This window comes from Amia ocellicauda, chromosome 19, assembly GCF_036373705.1.
Source record: "Amia ocellicauda isolate fAmiCal2 chromosome 19, fAmiCal2.hap1, whole genome shotgun sequence".
Taxonomy (NCBI): Eukaryota; Metazoa; Chordata; class Actinopteri; order Amiiformes; family Amiidae; genus Amia; species Amia ocellicauda.
Genome location: NC_089868.1, coordinates 852,626 through 868,166, shown reverse-complemented (window position 1 = coordinate 868,166; position 15,541 = coordinate 852,626). Strand labels below are relative to the sequence as shown.

At 43.6% G+C, this 15,541-nt stretch overlaps 1 protein-coding gene across 5 annotated transcripts in view; it reads left to right on the top strand.

The window, feature by feature from the left end:
* Positions 1-15,541, top strand: part of cep350 (centrosomal protein 350) — a 65,811-nt gene that overhangs the window by 12,937 nt on the left and 37,333 nt on the right. For all 5 annotated transcript variants that reach the window (XM_066692509.1, XM_066692512.1, XM_066692510.1 and 2 more), the window contains exons 3-11: positions 915-958; positions 1,374-1,488; positions 2,751-2,913; positions 4,179-4,759; positions 5,204-5,317; positions 6,301-6,417; positions 9,796-9,921; positions 11,873-12,498; positions 13,149-13,273. In XM_066692509.1, the coding sequence (XP_066548606.1) occupies positions 915-958; positions 1,374-1,488; positions 2,751-2,913; positions 4,179-4,759; positions 5,204-5,317; positions 6,301-6,417; positions 9,796-9,921; positions 11,873-12,498; positions 13,149-13,273 (2,011 nt within the window). The remainder of the gene's footprint in view (positions 1-914; positions 959-1,373; positions 1,489-2,750; positions 2,914-4,178; positions 4,760-5,203; positions 5,318-6,300; positions 6,418-9,795; positions 9,922-11,872; positions 12,499-13,148; positions 13,274-15,541) is intronic.

Genomic DNA, 15,541 nt, shown 5'->3' with positions numbered 1-15,541 from the left:
ACAGGCCCAAGTTATGATATTACCTGGGGTTTTTAAGGAATTGAATTGTTATTATTACTATTACTACTACAGATGAACTCCACTTATAACGTACCCCATAAGACGATGGAAATCAGTACGTTATACACGAAGTACGTTGTAACCTTTGTAATAATGAAATTATGGGAACATAGCAAGCTTAACTGCAAACTGCAAAGATTTCTTATAGCGTATATGTTGTTATTGTATCTAAATTTATTAGGAACAGTATTAGTTTAACACCATCAACAACAGTAAAGGTATACATAATTTGATATAGGCTACAGAATATTATAGTATTATAATGTGTGTACTGTATTCTTGTGACAAATATAGTAATACTACTTTAACTGTATAGTTTGATGGGTATACAATACATTGTCATTTGGTATAATATAACATAAGTAACTTCCCTTTTTGATAAAATGTTGTGTGTTAAGGGCATCCAGCATCTGGAATTTGCATACAGCGAGTTCCCACACCTTTGAAATGAATACTAAACCATGGGAATCTCTTTAAGTTTTAAAGATGAAAGACACACAAGAATGATATCTCTGTTGAAAACACCTTAGTAATATCCCACTGCTAAAAATCTGCCTGTAAGAGGATGTCCCATTGGAGAAATGGTCAGGACAGTGTCTGAGGTTCTGTTATGGAATAAGTGCTAGAGTTGTGGAATCAAATGGGATTTTTGGTCAAAGGAAAAACAGGATAAAGACGTTATTGTTAAATCTTAACTTATAACTTCTATTATCTAATAAGTTATTTTTCTTCCCCATTATCAGGAATGAAAAATATTTTAAAGCGGATTATAAGCATGTTTTGAGTTGACAGATTCTCACTGTTATTGTTGCAGTTTTGTTGAAAATGATTAAAGCTTCTCTTGTCCATTTCAGAGCTGTCAACAGCATGGGGCAGCCTGTTTCAGACGAAATCTGCTGTAAGTACATCTGTTCACATTATTCTTGCAGTGTGGTTTGTTTTGTCCAATACATCTGTCCTCCTCTGTCATGAAATCTTGTTATATGTATATTGGTTATATGATATGATATAGGCTAGATCTATTTAATTAAAAAATGGTGTTGTTTATAACTGAGATACACTGAACATTAAAAAATAGTTATACAGTACTGTATGTATATATAAGAATTTTGAATTGAATATGTCGCAACATAAAAATAAGGTTCCCAGATTCTCCAAGTAACATTTCTAACATCGTCACAGTGTTGTCGCAATGTAATGTTGACACAGCCCATAACCTTTTCTTTTGAGTATTAATCATTTGTATACAATGGCTTTGTTGACACTGATGCTATTTTGTGCTGAGTCTAATTCTCCTGGCCCTCCGTCTCCAGCTACGACACATAGAGAACCGTCTGGAGGCCACGCCAAGCTCCACGGCGCTGCTGGAGTCTGTGATGGACACCAAGAAAACGTCCAGCGTCGCCACCAGGAAGATCAGCCGCAAGGGTGAGAGGGTCCTCTGACTGACACCGTGATGTTCATGTTCCACTTTGCATTTATTTTCAGGGAGGGGTACAGAATGATCTGGACTGTGGTGATTGCAACTTCAAATCAAAGGTCTACTTTTGATAAAGCAGCTCTGTGTAACGGAGATCAGGAGAACTGATTCACCTGGCGAGAAAACCAACGGATTCTTCACACGTTTTCAGGGTTTATCTGCCTCTTACTATACTGGACACAAATATAAAAGCAACGTGTTGGTCCCATGTTTCATGGGCTGAAATGAAAAATCACAGTTTTCCATGCACATGCAAAGCTTATTTATCTGAAATTTTGTGCACAAATGTGTTGCATCCCTGTAAGGGAGCATAATCCATCCACCTGACGGGTGTGGCATCAAGCAGCTGATTAAACAGCGTGATCATCACACCGGTGCCCCTTGTGCTGGGGAAAGGAAAAAGCCACTCTAAAATTAGCAGTTTTGTCACACAACACAATGCCACAGATTTCTCAGGTTTTGAAGGGGAGTGTGATTTGCTACTGACTGCAGGAATGTCCACCAGAGCTGTTGGCATAGAATTGAATGATAATTTTTCTACCATAAGCCACCTCCAGCGTATTTTAGAGAATTTGACAGTACGTCCAACCGGCCTCACAACCGCAGACCACGTGTCACCATTCCAGCCCAGGATCTCCACATCCAGTTTCTTCACCTGTGGGGTCATCTGAGAGCAGCCGCCCGTACAGCTGATGAAACTGGGTGTTTTCCCAACCCATCATTTTCTGCACAGGCTGTCAGAAAGCGTCTTGTCATCCTCACCAGGGTCTTGACCTGACTGCAGCTCTGGTGGAAATTCCTGTGCTCAGTGTAGATTAATTGGTAACCATGTCACCTGATGAAATTATCATGGCTGTCTTATTAAAACCATCACTGATCTTCACTAAAATTAATCTGAAGTATAGTATAAGAAAGTTTATCCAAACACTTCTAGGTTTACTACAAAGAGGATCTTCTTGATTATAAGGTCGACCATCAGCGTTTTTTTAAATATGTTCCTAAAAAGTAGATCCAAGGAAAATACATTCAGTTTTTTGAGGAATTTTAGTACCAAGTCTTCCCTTCCGTTAATGCAGTATTTTTGAGGGAAAATGCTTTGAATTCCCGGTGATGTCCCTCTTTTTAAAGGGACGTGCTTCTTTTCAGAGTTTGCCCTTGTTTTTTTGGGGGGGGCTAATCCTTCTTGTTTGTCCGTCTCTCATTCTGCCAGATGGGCGGTATGCCGAAGACCACTCGCTCTCATCTGCCAGGGGTGTGGGGCGCACCCGGACCCGCAAGGAGAAGAGCTCGCGCAGCCCCCTGAGGGCAACCACGCTAGAGAGCAATGTCAGGAGGAGCTGTGTGGAGTTCAGGGAGCCCCTCGCCTCTTACAGGTCAGCAGACGTGGCCCTTTCTGAACTCAACGGGCTGTTCTTGTGCAAAGGCATCCTCCTCTTACATGTTCTCTAATCTGCAGGGGTGTGATTATAGTTTTAATGGATTTAAGTCAATGGATATTACTGGTAAAGGAAAGAAACCAATCTGAGGTACTCCTGAGTGACACGTGGAAGTGTGTGTGGAAGCTGACAGGGCAATCCTCCATTCCATGCACCCCAACGACTCCCTGTGGCCTCTGGGTCACCTCTATGTTCAGATTGTGAACAGTTCCATGTGCAAGAAATCCTCCAGTGAATGTAATCATTGGGCTGTAGGCATTCTGAGAGGGTGAAGGGGTGGGGATGGGAAAAAGAAGCAGATGGCTTTGACAGCTTTAGTTTCCGAGGACTATGGCATTCTTTATCCTTCCTGAAGAAGCGCTATTACTTGTGGCCGTCTAGCTGGCAATTTGAAACTGGGTTCAAAAGGAAAGGAAAATTACCCGAGAGGCCTCTGAAAAATATGCATTTAGCACACCTGACATTTTCATAATGCATATAGAACTCAAACTTGGGTTACAGGGAGTCTGCCTGTCTCTGTGCGTGCGTTCATGCGTGTGTTCATGCATGATGTCCGAGAGTTCGAAGACAGGCCACAGGGAGAATTCAAGCCCTGTCTTGACAGTGAGGTGTATTGCAGTGACATGTAATGAGTAACAGTGTTTTTCCTTGTCCCTGCTGCTTATAATTTAAAGTAAAATAAATGCAAAAAGGGAATGCATGTAAGGCATTTATTATATTGTTTTATATTGTGAATTAACTTTCCACAATTTGTGCAGATACTGTCATGTTCAAGACTTGGTTTGATTTTATTAAAGTTGGGAGATCGCACAAACTGAAGCCTCAAGTCTGTGGTTCGATGGAAGTTTGAATCAAGGATGCTCCCTTGAAAACCTGCAGGAGGGCTTTCATGAAAGATCCATCTGAGAAAATGTAGAGGATCTGATTGTCCCTGCCTTGTGCAGGTCATTGTTGGTGACTGTATGAGTTAACCCCGCTCTCTGAATCGGAGGAAGTCCTTATTACAGGTCAAGGATTGCCTGTGGGTGTTTGCCAAGTGGCCATATGTCTCTGACTAAAAACCTGGCATTAAAATGTCACATGTTTTTGACTTGTCCTTCCTTTCCCTTCTGCTCATTTCGCTCTAGTTTGGTCAAACAGATGTTTTCTATGTGTTTTGAATTTGTCTGGGAATTATAAAAAGCCCTTCTCTGCGTCTACAGGGAACGCACCCCGCCTCTCCCGGCATCTGCCCCGCCGGAAGCAGAGAGTGTCCCGTTAAGTGCGCAGGGGAGGGCAGAGCACATGAGCCGCCTGCTTTACCAGCGCGACACCCGCGACCTCCAGAGCCAGGAGCTGGACAGCAGCCTGACCTCGCAGATGGACAGTACAGTGGTCCACTATCTCAACGACCTGCCCGCACTCGAGGCCCTGCACTCCTCTGAGATGCCGTGTCGGTCCACCGAGCAGCACCGTGACCGGGAGACCAGGGACAGGCTGCCTGGCGCCGGGGGCGTCTCCAGCGTCCAGGAGAGAGTCCCAGTGGCCGAGGTGTCCCAGTCCTCCAGCCCCGGCTCCGCCTCACAGCGGCTGGAGAACCTGCGGCGGCGCCAGCCCGACGACAAGCTGGAGAAGCTGAAGGAGCGCATCCGCAGGCAGAGGGAGCACTCGGAGGAGGTGGACAAGAGGGACAGGACGGTGGGCTGCCTGGAGCATCCGCTGGGGGGCGCCGGTGCCGAGACTGCAGCCCCCACGGCCAAAGTGCGCAAAGTGGCCACCGCCCCGCCCCCGCCAGCATATAAAGGTATGGCTGCCATCACAAAATCTGAGTCATTCATTTGACCCCAGTGATTTCTGTCATAAATAGCCTGGAGTGGAACTGATTGTGCATATTGTGTGATTGCTGTGTGAAGTGTTTACATAGATACAGCCGCATTCAGGTCTAACAGCCCGGTCCTCATTTAGAGAGTTGCACAGCAAAGCTCAACAGCAGTGCAGGAAATAAGACAAGTAAGATATAGTGGCAATATGAATACACTATTGAAATCGTTGTGCTGAGGCTCGTGTACAGAGTTCAAGTTATCAGCGCTATGCTTTTCTGATTTACTCTCTATAACATGTTATCTCTTTTGCAAATAAATAATGCAATAAGTGAGGTAAGGATGCTCTTTTCTCTGTGGAGAACTTTTTGCGGTTTTCATCTGGTTTTCCAAGCCCATGAAACCTTTCTATCTTTTTAATGCCTCAGGGTTCAACCCCACGGAAACCAGGATCCGAACCCCAGACGGCAAGGTGTGGTGCGAGGAGGAGTTCCACAATCTCAGCCGGGAGGTCTACAGAGACCTGTCTCTGCAGCTCACAGGTGGGACGTTTCTCTTGACAGATGGGGAGGAACCATCTGAAATTCACTTCTCCATACAATTCCCCTTCCTCCTTTCATTAAACCATTTTGTAGATTTTGCAGTGTTCTCCCTTCCTGTAACTACTGTTGCCTAAGAGTGCCAAGTACTGTGCCAAGCTTTTGGCTCAGATATTAGTTTGTGTTTAAAAAAAAAAAAAAAAAAAATTGACTGAATGAATGAGTCCAAATAAATACATCGGAAACGCATCTTGCAGACGCTGTTAAATGGAATCTCTTTAGTTGGTATTTTGGAAATGAAATGGTGTTCATGGTTTTCCAGGAAGCAAGTTTTAACATTTCAGTGGAGTCTTGTGAGAGATTGAAAAGCTCTGATAAACCACCTCTTTAAGGAACAACTCGCTGACTGTGCCAGGCTGTCGTGGCACGGTTCCCTAGCCACACTCAGCCAGCGCCAAACAGCTTTTTTTGAAGTATCCTAATTAGGCAGCTATTGTTTTCCTTATGGGCCCTTGTTCTATAAACTTCCAGCTGTCTGTTTATATTTCTGGGCTGTGCTCTTACGTCTTAAGCATGCCTGCCAATGCACTTTTTTGTCAGTGGATGGAGATTTTGGCTTTCTTCCATGTATGTGTGTATTTATATATTCTCATCTTCGCTGATAACAAGGTGTATAACCTGTGAAACAACATGTGGTTAACTCACTATTAGATATGCAAAGAGTCCCAATAACTGCCCATTGCATTCTCTGCTGCTGTACACATAAAATAATACACACACACATCCAGGTATTGTCATTATTCAGTATATTGTGATATTGGAGAGACTGTGTCAATTGCGCAGCCTCTCTCGGATGTGCGTTGTGAAGACTCATACAAGAGCTGAGTGCACGTGCATGGGCTTCGGTCATGTGGCTCTCCAGTGTACGATGCGCAGTCGAACGTAAAGGAGCGCGTTGGTCACCTCTGTCATTCCTTTCACTGCAGAAAGCGGGAGGGTGAAGGAGAAGCCTGCTGACAAAGGAAAAGACAAGAAAGCAACGTCAAGACCCGTGAGGAAAGTGCACAGAGCTGAGCGATCACCCAGTCCTGACGCTAAACCAGGTTTGAGCTTTCGGTCTCATTCGTTATAATATTACTGTAACACACATGCAAAATGTTAACGTTAACTCGCTGTTAAGCCATTATAAGCGATGCCTTTGTCTTTCAGCAGTTCATAATACTGGTTTGTATTTAGTTTCATGCACATGTCTGACTATACATTCTCATATAATGCAGTTTGAGTGTGGTAGGATTTTAAAGACATTCATGTATAGAATTAAATAAGTGAATGGGACTTCAGTTAGGCCGATTTGAAGTGAAGAAGTGTTTAGGCTTAATTGTGTACATTCGTCTGCAAATGCACTGCAACTTTCACCTTTTAATTATTTTTTTTCTAAGCTGGATCCTATTCTGTATTCCTTTCTGTAATTGGGAATGAACTGAATCAAGTCTAGGACTTAAGTGAACAACTTAATATACTATAACACTTGGTTTCTTACTGCTTACTGTGCGTAAAAGCAGCGTCCGTGGCAGTGGCCGAGAAATTCAATTCGGCAGCAGTTTTAATACTGATTTAGGTGGTTGATGTCGTCTTGAGTCTGGATTAACATTTATGGCCTATCTTAGGATGTGGAACCAATTCTGCATTACTGATAAAAATTTGTAGCTATTTTTTAATGCAAAGACATTTTAAAAATAGGTCAGCCTAAGTCATTGTGTGTTTGGTCTGTTTTAAATTCCCATACGTCTTCTCTGAAATGAGAATAAATCAGAAGTGACTTCCTCAGGTCCCAGGGCCAAATCAGTCGAAGCAAGCTGTGAGTTTTTTCCTCTCTGGGATCCAGTTATTGTGTTAAGGCATTTTTAAAGACTTGAAAGGAGCTCGCTGTGACCACACCAGAAGCTAGGTCAAATAAAACTACATTTTGAAGGTAGTCTTTAAAGGGGAAATGGGCTTCATTTTCGTAAGGCAGTGGTTTGACGAGGTGGGATCAGGCAGCCACACAGGTCAATCCATGGCATTGATGAGTACTTTTGCAGAGCAGAGGTTTACTCAGCATGGGCAAACATTATTTCTTTAAGCCATATAAAGATCATGATCCTCAAAAGACTAGTTGCAGTCTGTTGTAGACCTGAGAGATCAGTATAGTCATCCACTAAGATCCTCACAAATGCCATGGCTTTGAATTGTCCATGAGGAGGATGCCACATGAGTCTTGTTGATGATGACAGTTACACTGGAACCAAAACTAATGTAACCTTACTTGTGTGTGAGTGAGAGAATAGAAGTATGGAATGTATTTGTGTGTAGACTGTTCCACACAAAGGACCCGGTTCATGGTTGGGAGCAGCGTGCACCACGTTGGGGCTCTGGAATTCCACAGCTGTCTGGGTGTAGTGGGATACGCCCTGAATCTGTTCACACACCAGTTGTAACAGCTGTTCTCTGGAGCCTTTGCCCTGAGTGAAATCGGAGGCCAGCTGGTGGTGTGCGCATGCTTCAGCACCCCCCACCCTCCCCTCACTCCTCCCTGGCCACTGCGGTGAGCGATTGCTCAGCACCGCTGGCTAAAAATAGGCTGTGAAAAATCTGCTATCAAGTTCAGCACTGTTAGCTGCTTTCCAGCCCAAACTCCTGCTTCACTGTCGTATTAGCTTTCCACTCGGTGCACGTTGTCTTGCAGGTGCCCAGAAGATGACAAGAAGGTACCTTTTCTCAGGAATTATGTAAAAAAAAAAAAAAAAAAAAAAAAAAAAAAAAAAACATCAACTGCAGGGGAACAAGTGTTTGTGAATACTGGCCTTCTTTGTCCATTTCCAGCGTTGGAAATGGACAAAGAAGGCCAGTATTCACAAACACTTGTTCCCCTGCAGTTGATGCGCAGGAAAACCCGACCTGGCAAATGCCACCTTAACACCAGAGATCTTGTATAATTCAATTACTTCAAATCAGATGTTCTCACCTGGGTGTATTTTGGCAGTGATGAAGGAGGGATTATCTTTTAGATTTCTGCTGCAGAAAAGCACTCACTGTTCTGTTGTGAATGGCTTAATCATTAATTTTACAGTTTTTGTTTGTAATGAATACTTTTCATAAATGTTCCTTAAGAATTTCCTTGTGAAAAATAGAGAAAATCTAACTAAATGGAAATGGTGGTTGTTAGAAAATGTCATTGAAATATTGGGTTGCTGGGCCCTGTAGATGGGTCCAGGGGAATACATTTATTTCGCAGTTCATCTGTGTTCCATTTTGATTGGCCGGGGGGTGATTTAGTCGAATAGTCTTGGACAACAGCTGTGGAATTATCGATAGTCTAAATATTTGTCATGCAGATCCCTAACAATTACCTCAAACGATGCGATGCTGTCTCATAATCTTTTGACAAATATTAAACGCTTACATACTACTTTACCAGGAATTTTAAAAAGTGATCCATATATTTCCCAAAATACTGCCCATTTAATCCGTCCCCTGCGAAGGGCTAAATCAATTTGGGTTTATTTCAAGATGCCCCCCTGCCTGGTTAATTGTAACAGATGACTGGTTTTGTGATTTTAAAAAAGAAGGTGATTTAGACTTCACTGTAAGCAAATTGCTTGATCCATATAGCTTCATCTAATTGGGTACATAAGATGTAGTCTTAATAAGTGTGCATGTGGATGGAGAGAAAACGGAATTGACAGTATTGGGAATTGGTGAAATGTCTTGTTTGCCAATGAACACATCGACTAGTGTCGAGTGAAAGGTGATGATTCTCTGAATGCACGGCTAGCCACTGTCCCACAGCCTGAGACATGAACACCCTTTCACCACAGTGACTGTTTACATAGCTGGTCATTCAGAATGTACATTCTGAACCAACTGTTTACGTGATTGCACGTTCATTATGTCAATCGTATAACCCAGTGGTTCTCAACCCTGGTCCTGGAGGACTCCCTACCCTACTGGTTTTTGTTCCAACAGAGCTCTCAAAAATAAATACATGTATAGATTGTTAAATGAATACAATTGAAATGTAGGTGCAACACTATATATTTAGCTCTTAGTGTTTAATACCTAATAAGGAATTGAGGGTATTGATAATTTCTTGACCAGTGTATCAATGTGTTCTCCAATGTCTACTCTGAAGAAAAGATGCAATGATCCAAGTTATAAGTAGACCTTAATTTCTCTGATAATTGATATTGCTATTGAAAGTCAAAGCAGATCTCCTGTCTTGGCAGTTCTGTTGTGTCTATTGCATATCATCGGTTCCTCAAAGTGAGCAAGTCTCCAGTGATGCTTGTTTTTACACCAGGCAGCTTATTTAGTAGCTCATTGTAGTATTCTATTGTGTTTATGCCATGGCAGGTTTTGCCACATTTGATGCCGTGCAAGCCCAGAGGAGTGCTATGTCCTAGAACCCCATTTTAAATAACCTGTTTTGCATGTTCTCTAAGGAGCTCACGTCATCAGTACAGCATCCTGGAGGGAAGGACAGAAGCTGGTGAAGATGGTACTGGGCCCAGTGCCCAAGCCTGCCCGGGACCCGATGATTGAATCTAGCGACAGAGCTGACAGAACAGGTGGGCTCAGAGCCGCGGCCTCAAAAACACCACACTGTTCTTTAAACACTGTGAAGGCAGTTTGTTCGCAAATCACAGTTAGTGTCGTATCATTGTATGTCCAGGACCATTTTAGCAAAACGAGAGCATGATGTATCTGGTTCCCTGGTTCTGTGCAGATTCAGTGCTCACGGCAACAAAACCCTGTCTTCTTGATGGGTTTGTGGATGTTATTTAATCTTTGCATTTACTTCATATTTATTTAAGTGGACTTGTGGCACTGCTGTCACGTTAAATTGAAATAAATCGCACTTCCTGTTGTTGACTCATAGGTCTATCGTATGTTTCCGAAGAGCCTGAAACCTATATCATTTGACGAGGGATTGAGTTTCTCACCACAATATCTGTATTTTGACATTACAGAGAAGGGTGATGGTCTTGTAATTACCCCAAACAGCAGAATATTATTGAACAAAACATTCAAGAAGCAAGATGAGGTCCCTCAGGTCACTGAATTACATGATTTATATATTTTATCTCTTTGAAAACAGTAAATGCAATGCATACTAACATATGCATGTCATCATCCGCCTATATCGATCCACTGCTGCAAGGTCTCAACTTGCTTTGGTCTCTAGCTTCTCTTTTCTTTGACACGCCTGCAAAGCTTCTGATTTAATCTTCCCATCTTGTATGCATTTTTTCTAGGTCTTTTTCATGTCTTGAGATCCATTTGATAGCTTCCTTTGTCCATCTTTGATGTGTTCTTCTTGCAATGCATCCAACCCATTGCCATTTTATCATTTTCACTCTTTCAATTAAGTTGCACATTTTGGTTTGATCCCTTCATCTTTTTTTTTTCTGCTTCTTGTTTTTCCCAGCATACATCTTTCCATGCTTCTTGTGTCATCCGCAGTTTCGGTTAGCATTTTTATTTATATGAAAGCACCAGGTTAGTAGAACCTGGTTTGACCCAGATCAGATTGCTCCAGTAAATGCCCTGCTATATAAATGGGTAAATGCAAAAAGCAATGTGATATAACAATTGTAAGTCTGCTAAGAAATCAAGTAATAATAATAATAATAAAACAAAAAAAAACTTCTGAAATGGGAATTTATTAGTTTCTGAGTGTAAGCATTCTTATAATTTCTAAAATAATATTCCATCATATATTATACACCCGTCATAAAGTAGGCAAAATTTTATATGTGTGAGCATTAACCCAAATGTCACCGCAGAGAGAACGCAATGTTCCAGATGTGCTCTTTGGGAATGATGGAGGGAGTGGAATGAATGTGGATTGACTTGATATTTCTGCCTGACTGCACAATCGTCTGACCTGGTTTCCCGGCACTGACCTTGTTTTTGATGCACATGAGAGTGAGCCGAGGCAGCAGAGAGAAGCACTGCCGTTATTGTGTCGCTCTGGTGCAATCAAGGGATTCTTGGAAGTCTCGGAGTTAAGACCACACTGAGACGTGGTATTTGTTGTCGGATGCGCAGGGTGCAGTGAGTGTGTGTATTGGGCCACTGGAATTGTGGTTAATCTAACATGACAATGTGTTTTCAAATATGGCAGCCTTGGAAGAAGGCTTTTGGAAGGTTTTTCAAACAAACAATGTTTCGATCTATAAAAGTTCTTCTTCATATCCTGATGAAGATCAAACTGTTTGTTCTAAAAACCTTTTAATTTACCATGGGCTAAGTAAATATTTGTATTTGTGCACTGGAGCTGTGAGGAGTGTGCGGGTATTCCCCCTTGTTTGATCTTACGTGTTTTTTTGTGCCCTGCACCTACTTAGCAAGTTGGATGTTCGTGTGATTAACTTTTTTAAATCCTCTCAACCTGAAATGCAAATTTGTCTTCCTCTCAGCCCAGTGCACTGTCGGGTATTTGGTTCTTGTCGTTTTTTTTCTCTTCTCACTCCGCTGTGTTGCTACACCAGAATTGAGCCGCCTCTTCTATTTCAGGGCCCCCCACCAGGACCACCTCTGACCCACGACTGGCATCTGGACGCAAGCCCAGAGCCAACAGCGGTGAGCGCCCCCGCAGCCGAGCCCATTCTGAGGGCCAGCTGAAGAGCTCTCGTCCAATGGCGAAGGAGGACGAGGCAGGCCTCGCCAAGGACTTACTGTCGGCCGACATCCGGTGCATCCTGGATGACTTGCAGATGGAGAGCCAGGGGGCAGGGGGGCAAGCGGAGAAAACGCAACGACGTGTAGATGGTGGGGGTGGCGGCGGTGCGGGGGGTTCCTCCTCTCGGCTCTCTCGCAGCGCCAGTCCGGCCAAGCGAAAGCAGGAGAGCTCGAAGGTGGGCCCGAAGAAGAGGCACTATGACGCTGACTCGGTGCGGCAGTACATCGCGAGGCAGCAGGAGGAGCGCCGGAAGAGGCAGACGGAGGAGAAGAGGGCACAGAGGGAGGAGGCCGAGCGCAAGAACAGGAGGCTGCAGGAGCTCTACAGGAAGCAAAAAGCCAAGCTGGCCCCTGGGGGCCCAGTGCAGAAACGGCTCCAGGAAACTTACTCCAAACTCCTCTTGGAACAGGCCAGGCTTGAGGAGACTTCACAGCCGCTGCCTGTCATTAGCAACCTGCAGGTGAGTGACTGCAGCCTGGTGAAGAACTATTTCTAAATGGCAAGATTCCCAGTAATTGATTTGAGTCAGGCCACAAAGCATACCTGCACATTGCTCTGATTCATTTGGAAGGTGTGATGATGGGTCTCAAAGGATGTGCTGTAGGTGGAGCACAGAACTGTCATTCATGCGCTCTGATGGTGTTTTCTGGGATGTGTGCAGGATAACAACTGACTTTAGATGATGAAGAACGCCTGCAAGGGTTTGTAACGATGAATCACTGTTTAGAAAGAGATGAGTGGAATTGATTCCCCTGCTGAGAGACTTGGATAAACTCTGAAAATGCGGTCTGGGGAAGACACTTTACTCTCCTGCCAGGTGAATCTGTCTCGCTCCTTTCTTCTCCGAGCTGATGCCAACCCTTGCAGCCATTCTTCATTCTGACGTGTGCATCACCTCAGTTATCCTGCATTATGGCCAGTTACAGCTAAAACAGTCTATTGAAGGGAGCTGCGTAGTGACAGATTTGCCGTTAAGTACAGCTGGTGGAGAAAAGAGGTTTGTCTGAGCAGCTGTCTCCCACGATGCAGTGAGATCGTTCAGTCCAGTCTCTGGGGGCAGGATTTTTACTCGTGTTCATTATATTGAGTTCTTGCTTTTGTGCCCTGCAGACAAAGCCCCTGTACCAGCCTTCAGGAGAGTCAGACAAGGAGAACAAAGGCCAGGAGCGGCCCCTGAGCGCCTCCTCCAGCAGCAACTTGTCCCTGTCAGAGCCGCAGGCCCCTCCTCTTGGCAGGTAACACTTCTCACAGACATCTGGGTTTCTTAGCAAAGCTCGGCAGTCTGTTCTCACACCGTGTAGTCTGCACAGCTGTTCTCCATGTGTCCATCTTCAGACCTGTAGCAGTTGGCAACGCCCAAGCCCTCCCCCAGACCTGCTATCCCAGTGAATCCCACGCTAGGGCTCTTCATTCACGCTTGAGAGGACTGAGGTAGAAAGGCGTTTTGAGAAGGCTGAACTGAAGCATTATGTTTCCATGGGTGCAGTTATGAAACAGCCACTGATTACTACTTTAGTGTGGGCAGCGTTTGTTGCATAATGATGGCAAATGCTCCCTCTCTTTAAATAAGGATCACATATGGCGCGAATAAGGCGCACAGCATACGTTTCTTAATTTTTTATACTCACTATAAAGTGATGTCCCCACCTTCCGCACTTCAAAGGTAATCTAATATTCCCCTGAGGTGTAAGTATGCACACACTGGTCATGTGTGTAATGGGTTGCATTAGCTCTGTCCTCAAATTGCAGTTGTAACTCTTGAAACGTGCAAAAAGTTTGGAGTAAATGAACTGCAGTGGGTGACTCTCCATACTTAATCTGGACCTTTTGCTCTTTTAAAATAAATGAGGCATTGCAAGGCATTGCTTACAACCAGCTCTCTTGTAAAATTGTTAGTCAGGCCCTTAATGTTTTAGATGGGATTCCTTTTCAAATATTAATTTACATAATTGCTATAGTCAGATATTCACACTCCAGCTTTTTTTGGTTTTGTTTAACAGTGGAGTTATACTTAATTTAAAACGAAACTAATTGGACTTTTATCCCTCAGTAGTTCCAGTATTTCTGAAAGCAATGTTGGTCTATCAATTACAATTCCTGTTACTGCAGCACCCAAGAGCTTGTGCAATGATGTATTCTATTTGGGTTCTTCATTCTTATATAAGTTAATAGGTTGTAAGAGATGTCATCTTGTGCAGGTTGGCTGAGAGTACTGTGAAGCTAAGCTGGCAGCAGAAACCGTGCAAAAATCATATCTTATACAGTCTATTACACTTATTAATAACACATATAATGATTAGACACACAGATACCTTTTGTGGTTAAATAGCAGTATTCCTTTAACCAGTCCTTGGTAGATCCTGGCTTTGCTTCTTGTTTGTTGCTCTACGGGGTGGTTCCACATACCAAAAATAGCACAACTCTTGGATTACACAATGTTATTTTAAGTTGGGTAGTCCAACACCAGTTCAAGGAGATTTGTACTCTAATGCCGTGTGTCCACCAAAGCGTTTTCCGCAGCTGAAAACGCCAGGAGCTCATCTGAAAGCGCCGGCTGCGAGGCTTCAGAGCACACTGGAGTGCCTGATGTCGCAGATAGTTTATTTTGCTAACAAATACTGACTGTACAATGTCGGCACAAGGTAGAGAGAAGGCTGAAGTGCGTCGAGAGAAGGCGGGCGGTCGGTGTTCTATTTGTCCTGCCCTTCCTCCACTGATTGGATGGCTGGGTAAAAAGTGACAGTGACGAGCACTGCGTTTTACTCAAAGTTGAACATTTTTCAACTCTCGGCGACCAGGAAAAAATGCGCAGCGCTCAGCGTGAAAAAGACGCTCATCGCCGCGTCACGCTGCGGGCATTTTAAAAACGTGGCGCTCCCATTAAAAACAACTGAAAAAATACGCCGACCTCGGGGAAAAAACAATTTGGTGGACACATGGCCTAAGTCAACCCTAATTTGTTATAAAATGTCATCTTTTTATAACTTCTAATCCTTGATTGTACAAAAACCCTGCTGCTGGATGTAGGGTTTTTCAAGATATTTGCCCAGTGGCTCTTACAATTGCTCTTCGTACAGATTGCTGGCCCTGTAAAACTTGGCAAAATGAAATTGTTAATGGCATGTGGGCATATCTGGGAGATACACTCCCATTGCACTCATTAGTAGTTGTGTTTGCACGCGCCCAACAGCTTAATTGCAGACGAGCAAACTATATAAATCTGTGAGGTGATTTCTGCAGCACTTGACACAGGGTTAATGCAAACTTATAACCACTCAAAAGCATTACATTTGATCAGACAAATAGTTTAATATAAGTATCCAGGAGTTCAGCAGGAACAAAACACGGATCAGACAGTGTACCCGGAGCCATATCAGAGAAACAATCCATGTCCTGTAATATTGTGGACATGTTATATGGCTAATGTGACCTCCAGATTGCAATTGCTGTGGTCAGCTTTGTATTTCCTTAGGAAACCAGTAACACAGATCTGCCTTTTAGGT